Source organism: Netta rufina (assembly GCF_964035555.1).
Source record: "Netta rufina genome assembly, chromosome: 12".
NCBI classification, from domain to species: Eukaryota; Metazoa; Chordata; class Aves; order Anseriformes; family Anatidae; genus Netta; species Netta rufina.
In genome coordinates, this window is record NC_140135.1 from 4007847 (window position 1) to 4021138 (window position 13292).

Consider the following 13292-nt stretch of genomic DNA (forward strand, 5'->3'; position numbering starts at 1 on the left):
TTATGGAGTACATTTGAAAATGGCATGATTTGAAAACTACATCAACAGTTCAGAAAAAAAAAAAAAAAAAACTAACCTGGGCTCCTTTTGTCCCCAATACCACATTTTAAAGTTACATTAGGAAAAAAATTGGTTCCATCCTATTTTAAAGCATCAAATGAATAGTAGCACTTCAGCCATTTTTAAATTCAAGGTTATCATCCCCAGAAATATGTAGATGATAAAAGCAGAAATAATGAAGAGTGCTGAGGCCTATGAGACTTCTGGAGAACCTCGGAATCAGAGGTGTGTTTAGACTTAGGTGTCTTCAGACATTCTTCAGCATTTTATGTGGCTGCTGAAGTCCACCCAGAAGCAGATACGCCATTTCTTCTTCAAAGAGCTTTTCTATCACCTCAACTGTACAGCTCTGTAAAGGACATGAGGCACAGCTTCTCTGTTCGGTGGCACTGGAATGATTTTTAGAAACAAGCATCTGTTGGCACTATTTAAAAATACCATAAAATCCCACTGTAGTTTACAAGAGCATTTTAATGCTCATTTCCTCTGGATTATGAAAATATCGATTAGATTTTAAAAGCTTCAAGACTTTTGTGTTGAAGTACACAGAAATAATGAAGGCTTTTGGAGCCCATTCCCCACACCCAGTTCGTGCTGCTGCTTCTTTAATGCAGGCTCAAAAGGAAGCATCAGAAAACACCTAAATGGAGGAGGTGCTGACAGACTGAAAACTTTAATTGAGACTCCTTTCCCACAGTCCCTCCCACACAAAGCTACAGAGTTTAAAGATTTTCACAGCTTCTAAGTGTAAGAAACATTTCTTTTTCCTTTGACCTCGTTTAATCCCTGATAGTGTCTATTAAAACAGAAAATTTCACATGAAGTAGCTTCTGAGCCAAACACAGCCTTTATTCCTGCTGTGCCAGGTAGCTAATACACCACAGCTGCACCTCAGTTGCCAATGCCTTTGGAAGTGAGAGCCAAACTATGTTAAGATACTACTTGTATTTAGCACATATTAGCACTGGCCAGTGTGTGCAGTGGGAAGCTTCTTTTTTTCTTCTTTAGTAATGAAGTGGTGGGAAACGTCCCTTACTCAGTATTAAAAATGAGCATCTCCCGCGGAGCTGAGAACAGCCAGAGAGAGGAGCTTGCCCAGAAGCAGGTGACTTCGGTGCCAACTTCTACTCTGTCCTAGCTACGAGTTTCCAAATCTCTCTTTAGAACACAACTGCTGGGAGATGCATTCTGTATCTATGCCTCTCTTCTGTGTCAACACACAATTGTGTCTGGTACTCCCCAGCACTGGCCCTTAACCTGGTATGGCTTTGTAGTGTTTAAGAAGTGATTAAAACTCTCAACTAAAAGCAATTTCCATTCTAAAAGATTTTTTTTTAGGAATGATTTGAACAACCTTCTAAGAATATCATACAACAAAATGAAGGAGTTGTCCAAAAACCATGGAGTAACAACAACAATCCATACAAGTAATGGAAAAAAAAAAAAGAATTCTGGCAATGAAGTTTTAAGCTTTACTAGTAAAACCAGGGTGGCCAGTTTCCCCGACTCCACCCTCCTTCCCAATTACTTATGTCAAGTAATATTCAAAGTCAAATACAAATCTGACATTCAACCCAACTAGCGTTTCAACTCACCTGGACCTCTGTCTTTGAACTCACAGGGTGTGTACCATTTTCTTTACATAAAAGAAGGAGACTGTGTGGGAAGTACATGACAAGAGCATCGTGGGAAAGCCCAGAGTCACAAATGACATGGCTCCTCCTGGAAACCCATCTGGAAAGTCTGAGTAATTGCTGGATGTCCCCAGTTACTCATTCACATTCAGTCAAATTTCAGGAATATCTGATTTATCCCCAGCACTACAAATTACCTCAACTAATGCAAGTCAACTTCCTTATTCGTGGCTTTTTCAAAGCATGCATTTTATAAGAAGCACATTTTTGAAATTCCTGGGTTTTAACGCATGTTCTCTTTAAGTGCATTTTTTTTTTTTTTAATATGACAATGAAATAAGTATTTTACTTCAGAGAGTTTCCTTAGTTACACTCCATCCTAAGGCTGAGACCTAGCACTTACGACAACCTCAGCAGAAAACCTCCAAGCTTCCCTGACCCACTTTAGCCAGATCCAGCTATTCTGTGATCACACTGAATTCTAGAATTCCATTTCTCCAAAATCCTTCCTTACCTCTCATCAACAGTCAGTTCTCAGAATGAGTTTATCCCACTAAATGGAGTAACGCATTCTCCCCCCCACATACATACCTAACAATTCATATTCTTTAATTTAGTTTTCCCAGCAAAATCATTACCAGCATTTTGATAACCCTCCACATATTTAAAAAGCTTTGGTAGGGCATCTTTATGCACTCCTTTCTTAAAAATAATAACAATCTAAGGACCGTCCTCCTTTTTGTAGTGCTTTCCTTTGCTTTCTTTCAGGAAGTGTTGCTAAGGAAACAGACCATCATCTACCATTAGGTCCACAGGTCTAGCAAGGTTTTCTCAGAAATAATAAGCTAACAATTACAAAACCAATACATTTTTAATAAAGGAAAAAAAAAAAATATGCAAAATTACTATTCCCCCACACACATAATGTACAAGAAGCATATTTACTACGGCATGCTCCTTCTCCCTCCACAACAATATTATTTCATTTTCATTTCTTAATGAAATAAGGAGAAACATTTAACCCATCGTTAAAGCAAAAGGTTTTTTCCCCCAATTTCTAGAGCCAGTATGGTATTTAGCTTTGCCCTTTTGAAAAAAAAGGCAGGAGACAGTTCTGGTAAGCAACAGTTCCCTGAAATAATGACCAGGGACTGTAGGCACAAAATCATTTACAGACCTACTTACTGAATTGACTCACATAGAATAATTAAGCATGGCTCAATAAATTCAAATCTGTGTACTTCACTTGGCGTTTCTGCTATTGTGAGTTTACATCATAATCTATTTTACTATTAAACAATTATATTCCACTATGATAGATCTGAGGATTTACCCCAAATTAAAGTGGTGTTATTTGCAAAATTCATGTCTACAATAGTTCAGCAACAACTTTTTATGGTCTAAGATGAGATTTAAAAATATGAACAGCTCCACATTTCAGTAAAATCTCTATACAGATAATGCGGCAGGCAAAACATGAGTCTGAATAGCATTGTTACAATAATATTGCCTGAATTTCATTAAGGTAGTCAGACATTGTTTAAAAATTAAGGTGCCAATACATCATGTTTTCATTTCATATCTCACTAGATGCAGCAGATCATACTTAAACTATGCATTTAACTAAGCATTTTGGATAATAATAATAAGGAGGGTTAAGGCTGTTAATAAATACCTCTGGAGGTCAACCCCACCATATACATATATAACCCCACCATTTATTTATTTATACACACACACATATATATATATAAGTAATAGTTTGTAAAGAAAAGTTCACTGCTGAACTTTCTTAATATACTTTGGCCCAGTTCTGACTTAGGAGTTTAAGACAATTCTATTAAGTCAGATGCAATTTCCATAAAGATTATAAAAAAGAAAAAAGAGTGTTAACACCATGCACCTTACCTTTACTAACTCTTTACTAACACTACAAATGTTCAGACCACCTCTGGACCACCTGTGCTCTTATATTAACACCTCAAATGCTAAGTTTTAACTTCAGAAGATAATCAGAAGGGAACACAAAGGTAAATTTAAGGGCAAGCCAAAAGAAAACTTAAAATAATGATCAAAACCTGATGAAGTTTCTACAGAATAAAAGATTAACTTGCCTCCCTAAAAAGAAAAATAAAATAGAAAAGGTTTAGTTACTAAAAAGGATCTCTTAACAGCTTGCTTATGGAAAGGCATGTAAGCTAAAAGCTTATCTAGTTTTGTGCAACTGTATCAGTCCAATAAGAGATTGTATCTCTGTATACATCCTACCTCACACATGTGCTATAACAACCTGATTAAACTGCTGTTAAGACTCCAGTTTTGGAAGCGTAAGGGATCCATTTTCTTACAAAAATGATGTCTAACTATACTTGACAAAGATCACCTTAAGTACTTCCCCCCCCCAGTTACTGATTTTAATTGGAATGTACTCATTTGTGATAGAATTTCTCTTCCATTTCCTGCACTTTGTTTTGTGTATGTGAGGGGAAAGATGGAGGAAACAACATGTGGCCCAAGTGTGACAACCACTGAGGAATTAAAAATAGAACTCATTTAAGCCTGTAAGGAAAGGGGAAAATCACAGCTACCTTTGCAAATCATTTACCCACAAAGGTAAGAAAGGCACAATACAGGCTGGCAGACCTCAAATTTAGTGATGAGTAAAAGCACCTAGTAAAACACAACCATCTCAACTCTTTTGTATTTTGGCAATTGACTCAGCTGACAAATCCTGTGGCCACATAAAGTATCTTAAGGTGTCCTATCTTTAGCTTTTGCACTTATCTCTGAGTTATGATGGAAGAAGTTTTCAGAATTAATCTAGTAAAAATTAGTTTAAATTCATGTATTTCCTTGATATGGCCTCTTGTTTCCTCAGGTACAGCCTTACCTCCTCTGAACCAGCTAGTCCTTCCTTCAGGGAAATCATACTACGTGGTCATAGTGCCTACAAACCTCTAAATCTCTTTCAGACATGGCTTTTGCCCATATCATGGCAACATCCTCAATTACCAAACTTTCAGTGGGGTCCACAGTACAGATTAGCAGAGGAGCAGTCCTACAACTCCTTTAGTATCCTTGAGCTTCCATTAGGGCCAGACACCTGAGGTTTAAGTATCAGCTCGGTACCTCACTACATCACCTCCCCAGCAACATCAGATGCTCAGTGCATCAGATGCATCAGTCCTCAGTGCAGACTTGCTAAGACTGCCACTCAGGGAAGGAGATGACGGCACGAGTGAAAGACATGTGCTGCAACTACCCGAGAAGCCTCAGGTGCCTGTATTCTCGTTGGTTCAAATGGATCTGATAGCGTGTATACCAGCTTTATTAAAGCTGAGTGGATTTCATAGGTTGCACCCCCACTAAAAATGTAACTAAGCGGGGTCATGCGGGCTAAGTGGGATTTAGGAGTTACAAATTCCAGATGTATATTGCCACTGGCCCCTCACATGCTTAATGGGAGGCACTGGCTGTCCATCCACTCAACTAGACACAGAGCTATGCTACCACACCTCTCCCTAAGAATATTTTCTCACCTTGAGATTCTCCATCTGTTGCTGGTCACCCTATAGCAGCAGCACAGCCTGTGCCCTCTGCCTCATTAAGATGACCTTGAAGACTCAGAGGCAACCAACAGACACTAGAAATTCCATCTGCCATCCAGCTTCCCTGTTGCACACCTGCTTTTCATAGAAACAAACGAAAAGGAAGCAACAGAAGCAACATTGTGCTTCCTGGCTTTAATGTTGAACGTACAAGAATAGCACATTACTGGGGAGTTCAGACGGAGAAGACTTGACATCGCTCTGCAGAGTTTAACTCTGAAGTGACAGTGTAAGCTTCGCCTTGCAATTATCAGGCATTTTGCATTGGCTGACACCAGACACAGAGTAGTAACAGAATAAAAAAAGTTGACTTTCAGAAGCTATCAGCTATAAATCAATACCACAGTCTACGAAGTATTATCAATGGGCAACACAGAACAACAATGTGCTCTGAAACATTACGTGAAATGCTATTGGCAAGAATTACTTCAGACTGACTTCTGTGAACAGGGAAGGTCACAACAGAAATGTCAAACATATATAATGCCCCCGCACACCGCCCACTCCCCACGTTCAAAAGTTACAGTCAGCAACACGAGTATGCTTTGCCCTGGGCCAGCAGCAATGTCTATCCTCACCCATAGCAGCACTGCCCAGTAGTCAGGGCTTTGTGAAGTTAGTGCTGGGTCGAGTGAGGAAGGTCAGACGAGGCTATGCTTAGTAAAAACAAAAAGGAATTAAACAGAAATTAAGCTAGGCTCAACAGAGAGGGGAGATGCCTTGTCTATACAAGTACTTGCCTCTAGTCTTAACTAAGTAAGGCCAACATCTATTTTAACATGATCGGTCGTTCAATTTTGGTTTTTATTTTACCCCTTAAATACGGTTGCCATACTGTAGTTTTGCAGTTGGATATTTAGCTTTCCTGTGTGGGACAGGCAGAAGGGATCGCTGTTTTCCATGTAGAGAAGGCAGGCGATATAGCAGCAGCAAGGACTGACTCCTGAAATTGCTGATAAACACCAGGCAATAGAAGTCTAGTCACTGGTAGTGAACTGGTCACTAGTAGTCATGTAGACTCTACACCCAAATTCAATTATGAGAAAGTTGGGCTGCAGGTTTCATTGCCTTTGATCTTAAATTTCTCATCCCAAGCTTCCCTCTTTGTTTGCATTTCTTGACCAACCACATCTATGGAAGCGAGGCTGAATGTCTGAAGGTAGTCGTAATTCTCAGGTGGAACACACAACAAAAAGACTGATTACATCATACAGCCAGTAGAGACAGGTCTATGCTAGTTAAGAATGGTGACTTATATATTACTTGAAAATTTAAATCCAGTTTTCAGCCACCATGCTAATCCACTTAAGTCTTGCAGCCCTGTAGTTTCATTTCACTGCTTTCTTCTACGACATAAGATTTGTGTGTCTCATAATCCATACAATCAGTCTCTCTTTATTTGTATCTTCTCTACTATTTTCTTCACCATATATATACTAGGGAGGGAAGTATATATATATATATTTATATGGGGAAGGAAGAAATACATATTCTAACCTTGACAGGATAAAAATCGTTAAAACTTAATTGACACAACTACATCTACTAAGTGTGAAGTATGACTTCCAATTATATGACATGTCTGGAAAAAAAATAACTAAAATGCATAAAATAAATGAAACCATTTCATTCAGTATCTCAGGTGTAAAAGAGCAGGAGTTTAAAACTTCAGTGCCAAAATTTAAGTCTTACTGCTGAACAGAACACACAAGAAAGTAGTTTATCAACCTGTTAGGAAAATCTGTGGTAACCTGCTTCCAAGTTCAGTGTATTTTCTTGAAGGAGCTGGAAAACACAAAGTATTTTTCATAATCTGGATTGGTTTACTTTTATGCATTCAGAAGGGATATTCACACATTCAGTCTAAAGAACTATTTCACCCATTATAAACTTCTTACATCCTAATTTAAATATTCAACACAATGACACATTTTGAAAACGGATAGATTTTATTCAACTAACCTCTTAGTAAAATTATGTTGAAGCCACTAACTCTGAATCTATGTTTTCATAACATTTTGCAAAGGATTTTAATAATATACTTCCTTCCCGTATCACTGATATAACTGCAGAGAAAATTGAATTCTAAGATTTTATTAGGAATACAGCACTAGCATTTTTAACTATGGTATTCTCATCCCTCCTCACGACTTAGGCAGATGCATCCAATTAATGATGAATCATTCTACATAAATTTCCTGTTTAGAATGTACTAGCATACCAGCATAACAACCTACAGAGCTCAAAATGGGGAAAAGAAACATACTAGGTCACAATTCTTCACCGTTTTTGTATACAGACCAAAAAAAGGTTTTCTAAACGTGTTTGTCCTTGTCCCAAGAAGGAAACTGTTCACCTCAGACATCGTTATTTGAAACGATGAAACGTTTGAAACGTTAATCATCGTTATTTGAAAGAAGTTATTCTTTCTTTCTGTACACAGGTAGAGGTGTATACACCACACACTATGCAATATACAATTAGAGATTGCTACTAGGGTTAAGGAAATTCTGATTTATTGAGATTCTAGGCACTATGCAGTATATTGGTAATAAAATCTTGCCTGATGTGAACTGGCCACAATTCCATGGAGGGTGCTGAAAAATGTAAGAATAAACTAGACAGACAACTTGGTTCTTTTCAGCAATGCTGTATCTTCAGAGTAACTGAAGAAAAGTACCTTTCAGTGTTAAAGGAAAATAAAGTCAGAAGAATATCTGCCTGTATCCTCAACTGAAAATTGTGGTCAAGTTCCACTTTCTGAAATGGAGAGCCCATTCATACTACCTACTTTACTGATTAATTTTGCTACCCCTGAAGAAGTTTTTGTTTACTTTCAGAAATTGCTGTATCTTCTGCAAGAGCCTACTGCCCACATCAAGTTACAGTGTCCTGGTTTCTGATACCTTCAGGCAAGGCTTGTGGAACTCCAAACTCCAGAAGTTCACAGGCATTTCAAAGCTGCTTCTGTTATTCCTCAAACACTCTCTGCTGGAAGCCCTGTAGCTGGAATTACTAATGCCATGAAGAAAACTGCTCCAGGTATCCCCCTTTTTTTTTTTTTTTTTTTTTTTAAATAATGACAGAGATAAAAGAACAGTTTTTTAGTAAATTCACATAGGAACTTTACACTTCAGTAGTCACTTCTGAGTTCTTTCGTTTTTACTTTTGTTATTGTCTTCTTTTTGTTTGTTTATTTTTGGTGCAATCCATGTGAAAAAGGCTCCACATAAAAGATAATAAAATCCTATATGCCACAAAATAACATGACATTTTACTTGCAACAACTTTTGAAAAATAGGTTGGTATGTAGTTCCATTTCTCTTCTCTTGAATATTACTGAATTATCCTCTGGATAGCCTGGTATAACCTTCCAAAGAATGCGGCCATTACTTAAATGCTACATTGAAAATATTTGAGTCCCCTTTACTTTTGCATCACTTCTCCTATACTATGACTTCGGATTTTAGAATTAAAATGATGCAATGGGAACCTTTTAATCATTTATTAAAATTATTCAAGAGTACAGCACTATTTGATTTGTGACAATGGATAATCTATTAGCAATACTGCTGTTTGCATACATCATACAATTGCGAGGATTTCAAACAGCTACTCCTCAGCTTCAAGTGTGAGAATTCCATTCTGGTAAGAGATATCTGATACATTTCCATTTCCTCATTCTTATATTTTATCAGTTTGTAAGACTATTTTTTGGCTATCACCTTCTTCCTAGTCTTTGAGGGAAATTTTCTGTACAAGCTCACTGTTCTGGATTGGGCACTGTGAGGAATGAAAAGCATTCTATTGCAGAGGGCTGGAGGAGCCCCCCTCCCATCTGGCTCATGAATGTTTACACCTGTAAGACATTTAACCTTCAACAGAGGAGTTGCTTTGAATTTAAGCTTCTTCTCACTGACCATTTTGATTGCTGAGGTTTTAAAGGACACAAGCAAATATTCCACAGCACATAATAAAGCCAAGAGGATAAAGGTAACTAGGTCTTAGAGAAGTTTGTAAGGAACTCCAGCAGTTGATTCCTTCAAGCTGAGTAGACAGAAGCAAAAAATGAACAGCTTGTAACAAACTAGTGAGACATGTAAGAAAGAACATTCCCCATATTAATCTTACTTAATACTGGGATTGACATGAAGCTTTAACAGCAAAAGAGGAAGATCCCATAATGGAGGAAAGCCTCCAATCTAAAGTGATCTGGAGGCACTAATTATTTTAAGTGATGATAATTTTAGAGGTCTTTACATGCCTGATTATAGTTTCTATTTTAAAGCACCATAAACAGTCTATTACAACTGAGAGGACAAAATTCTGTTGATTCTTTAGAAAATAAACTTAAGAAAGTAGAAAGCTTACTACTAGCTCTAGTGATAAACTGATTAGTTTTCACTCTATGCAAAGAAAATGGAACAATATTAAGGTGAATGAATTTAGGTGTAGATCAAAAAAATGAAGGATTATGCTGCCGGGGAGTGAAGGATTATCATCACTTACCTCCCTCATCCAGAAGCTTCCCGCTCGGGGGCTGGGATGTATCTGAAGAGTAACATGTAATGGAAATTTGTAGCATTAAATTAACTGCAGCTGATTGGAAGCACCTGATGGAGAAGAGGTGAGAATACCTGCTGTTTTAGAAGCGTGAATAGGATAATCCCAAAATCTGACTTTCTGGTCTTCTGCCCTCACATTAACTATTAAGCTTAAAATTTGTCTGAGCACTGGGAAAAAAAATACTAAACCAGCCAGTTACAATAAGCTACTGGAGAGTAGTTTTCTAAACCAGTAAAAATAATACAAAGGATCAAGTTATAGTTTAAATGAAACCATTATCCCATGGCATCAGTAGTCAAATAACCAGGCAATGATGTTTAGCATCAAAAGGAGATAGAAGTTTTCATTGATCAGTACAGTGACACAGCCAAAAAAAAACAAACCAACAAACAAAACAAAACACACCTATCAACTCCCCAGTAGAGTATTTAAATACTTAAGTCAAGGCTGCAGGAAACAAAATCTTACCTAGTAAGCGTGTACTCCCTGAGTCCTGAATGCAGGTTCATGGCGGAAAAAGTACCTATGCATCCACGCAATCGTTTATCTCGACCAATCTTCCACGTTACAAACAGTGGGCTGTTTTAGGGAAGAGAAGGAAAAAAAAAAAAAAAAAAAAGACATGATCACAGAAGCAATATTGACAGTCAGCGTGGAATTTCAGCAACTGTGCTCTTTCTTTTTGAGCAAGGGGAAACCAAATGTCTAAAGTAACTGTATCTGAGGGGGGCACAGTATTTAGAAATGTACTTTGCCATTCTTTTGACTGCTATAGAAATCTTGCTCACATAAAGTATCAGGAAGTAGGACTAGTAGAATACTTAATAGCCATAACAAAATTCTGCTTCGTAGCAGACATCATACACTCGATGTCTTGCACCATTACCAGTTAGCTTTCTCTTGAGAATGGGAAAAGCTTCTCCTTAGACCTCTAGAAATAAAGAACCTTTAACAGAAGAGAAGAATACCTGTGACACATTAACCAGCCCTCCACCTGAATGCACTTTTGTCTTTAACACTGCAGACAAGAAACTAACAGAAATCCTTGGAAGACACGCAAGTTTAAGAACACTCTCCAAACTTAAAGGACTACCTGAACAAAGGATATTCTTTCCATGAATCCCAAGTCACCTACAGTCAGCATTTAAGAATCTCATGAACAAACAGGAGTGGAACAAAACCTCTAGTAAGCTGTATATATCACCATAATATAAGTGTGACCATTACAAAGAAATATTTCTGTTAACAAACAGCTTTGTATTAATCCAGAAATTAAGTGAAAAAGGAATCAGTCAACTTTCATGGGGGACTTCAATTTTCCAGACATCTGCTGGGTAAGCAATTCGGACAGGCACGTGCAGTCCAAACGGTTCCTACAATGCGTTGAGGACAATTTTCTGATGCAGGTGGTGGAGGAGCCAACGAGGCAGGGGGTGCTCCTGGACCTCGTTCTTACCAACAGGAATGGGCTTGTTAGGGATGTGAAGGTCGGGGGCAGCTTGGGATGCAGTGACCATGAGATGGTGGAGTTCCAGATGGAACCAGGCAAAGGAAGTAAGGCTAAAAGCAGGATTGCAACCCTGGACTTTACGGAGAGCCAACTTCAACCTCTTACAGGACCTGCTTGGGAGTATCTCATGGGATAGGTTGCTAGAAGGCAAGAGTGCATGTGGCAGCTGGGCTACATTTAAGCAGCACTTCTTCCATGCTCAGGATCGGTGCATCCCTAGGAGTAGGAAATGGGGAAGAGGAGCAGGAAACCTGCGTGGATGAGCAAGGAGCTCATCAATAAGATCAAAAGGAAGAGGAAGGTCGAAGAAATGTGGAAAAAAGGCCTGTCCTCTTGGGAGGAGTATAGAAGTGTTGTCAGGGCCTGCAGGGACGCGACAAGGAAGGCTAAAGTCCACGTAGAGATGAGGCTTGCAAAAGAGATAGAAGATAAAAAAAAAAAAAAAAAATAAAAAAAAAATTAAGTACGTAAACAGTAAAAGGAAGACTAGGGAAAATGTGGGTCCCTTGCTGAATGAGGGGGGTGTCCTGGTAATGGGAGATGCTGAGAAGGCAGAGATACTGAATGCTTTCTGTGCTTCAGTTGTCGCTTCAAGGACTCCCCTCTGGGACTCCTTGACCCTGGAGGGAGGAGAAAGAGTCTGGGAAGCAGAGATCTCCCACCCTGTTAACAAGGGAGTGGTTCGGGAGCATCTGAGTGGGCTCCACGCACACAAATCCATGGGTCCCGATAGGATGCATCCGCATGTGCTAAGGGAGTTGGCAGAGGTGATCACTGAACCGCTCTCTATCATCTTTGAAAGGTCCTGGAGAACAGGAGAGGTGCCTGAAGACTGGAGGATAGCCAATGTCATTCCGGTCTTCAAGAAGGGCAGGCAGGAGGATCTGGGAAACTACAGGCCAGTCAGTCTCACCTCTGTCCCTGGAAAGGTGTTGGAGCAGCTTGTTCTGGATGCCATCTCCCAGCAATTGGAAGAGAAGAAGGTTATGAGGAGTAGTCAGCATGGATTCACCAAGGGCAAGTTGTGCTCAACCAACCTCATTGCCTTCTGTGATGGCATCACCAGCTGGGTAGATGGGGGGAGAGCAGTGGATGTTATCTACCTTGACTGTAGCAAGGCTTTCCATACTGTCTCCCATGACATCCTACTAGCAAAGCTGAGGAAGTGTGGGATAGAGGAGTGGACAGTAAGGTGGGTTGAGAACTGGCCGAGCTCAGAGGGTGGTGATCGGCGGCACAGAGTCCGGCTGGAGACCTGTGACTAGCGGTGTTCCCCAGGGGTTGGTGCTGGGTCCGGTCTTGTTCAACATCTTCATCAACGACCTTGATGAGGGAATAGTGTCTGCCCTCAGCAAGTACGCCAATGACACTAAGCTGGGAGGAGTGGCTGACACGCCAGAAGGCTGTGCTGCCATTCAGCAAGACCTGGACCGGCTGGAGAGATGGGCAGGAAGAAACCAAATGAGATTTAATAAGAGCAAGTGTAGAGTCCTGCACCTGGGAAGGAACAACCCGAAGTATCAGTACAGGCTGGGGGATGACCTGCTGGAGAGGGGCTCTGAGGAGAAGGAGCTGGGGGTCCTGGTGGACGACAGGCTGACCATGAGCCAGCACTGTGCCCTCGTGGCCAAGAGGGCCAATGGGATCCTGGCGTGCATTAAAAGGAGCGTGGCCAGCAGGTCAAGGGAGGTGATCCTCCCCCTCTACTCCCTCACCTGGAGTACTGTGTCCAGTTCTGGGCTCCCTGGTACAAAAAAAAAGACAGGGATCTCCTGGAAAGAGTCCAGCGGAGGGCCACAAAGATGATACGGGGCCTGGAGCATCTTCTCTATGAGGAAAGGCTGAGACCTGGGTCTGTTCAGCCTGGAGAAGAGAAGACTGAGGGGATCTCTCCTCAGTGTATGTATCTGAGGG

At 40.0% G+C, this 13292-nt stretch overlaps 1 protein-coding gene across 1 annotated transcript in view; it reads right to left on the bottom strand.

Moving 5' to 3' along the window:
- AMMECR1 (AMMECR nuclear protein 1) overlaps nucleotides 1-13292 on the bottom strand; it is a gene marked incomplete at its 5' end in the record, with an annotated part of 108618 nt that overhangs the window by 34262 nt on the left and 61064 nt on the right. Inside the window, one exon of the mRNA XM_084294329.1 lies at nucleotides 10337-10447. Within this exon, the coding sequence (XP_084150455.1) occupies nucleotides 10337-10447 (111 nt within the window). The remainder of the gene's footprint in view (nucleotides 1-10336; nucleotides 10448-13292) is intronic.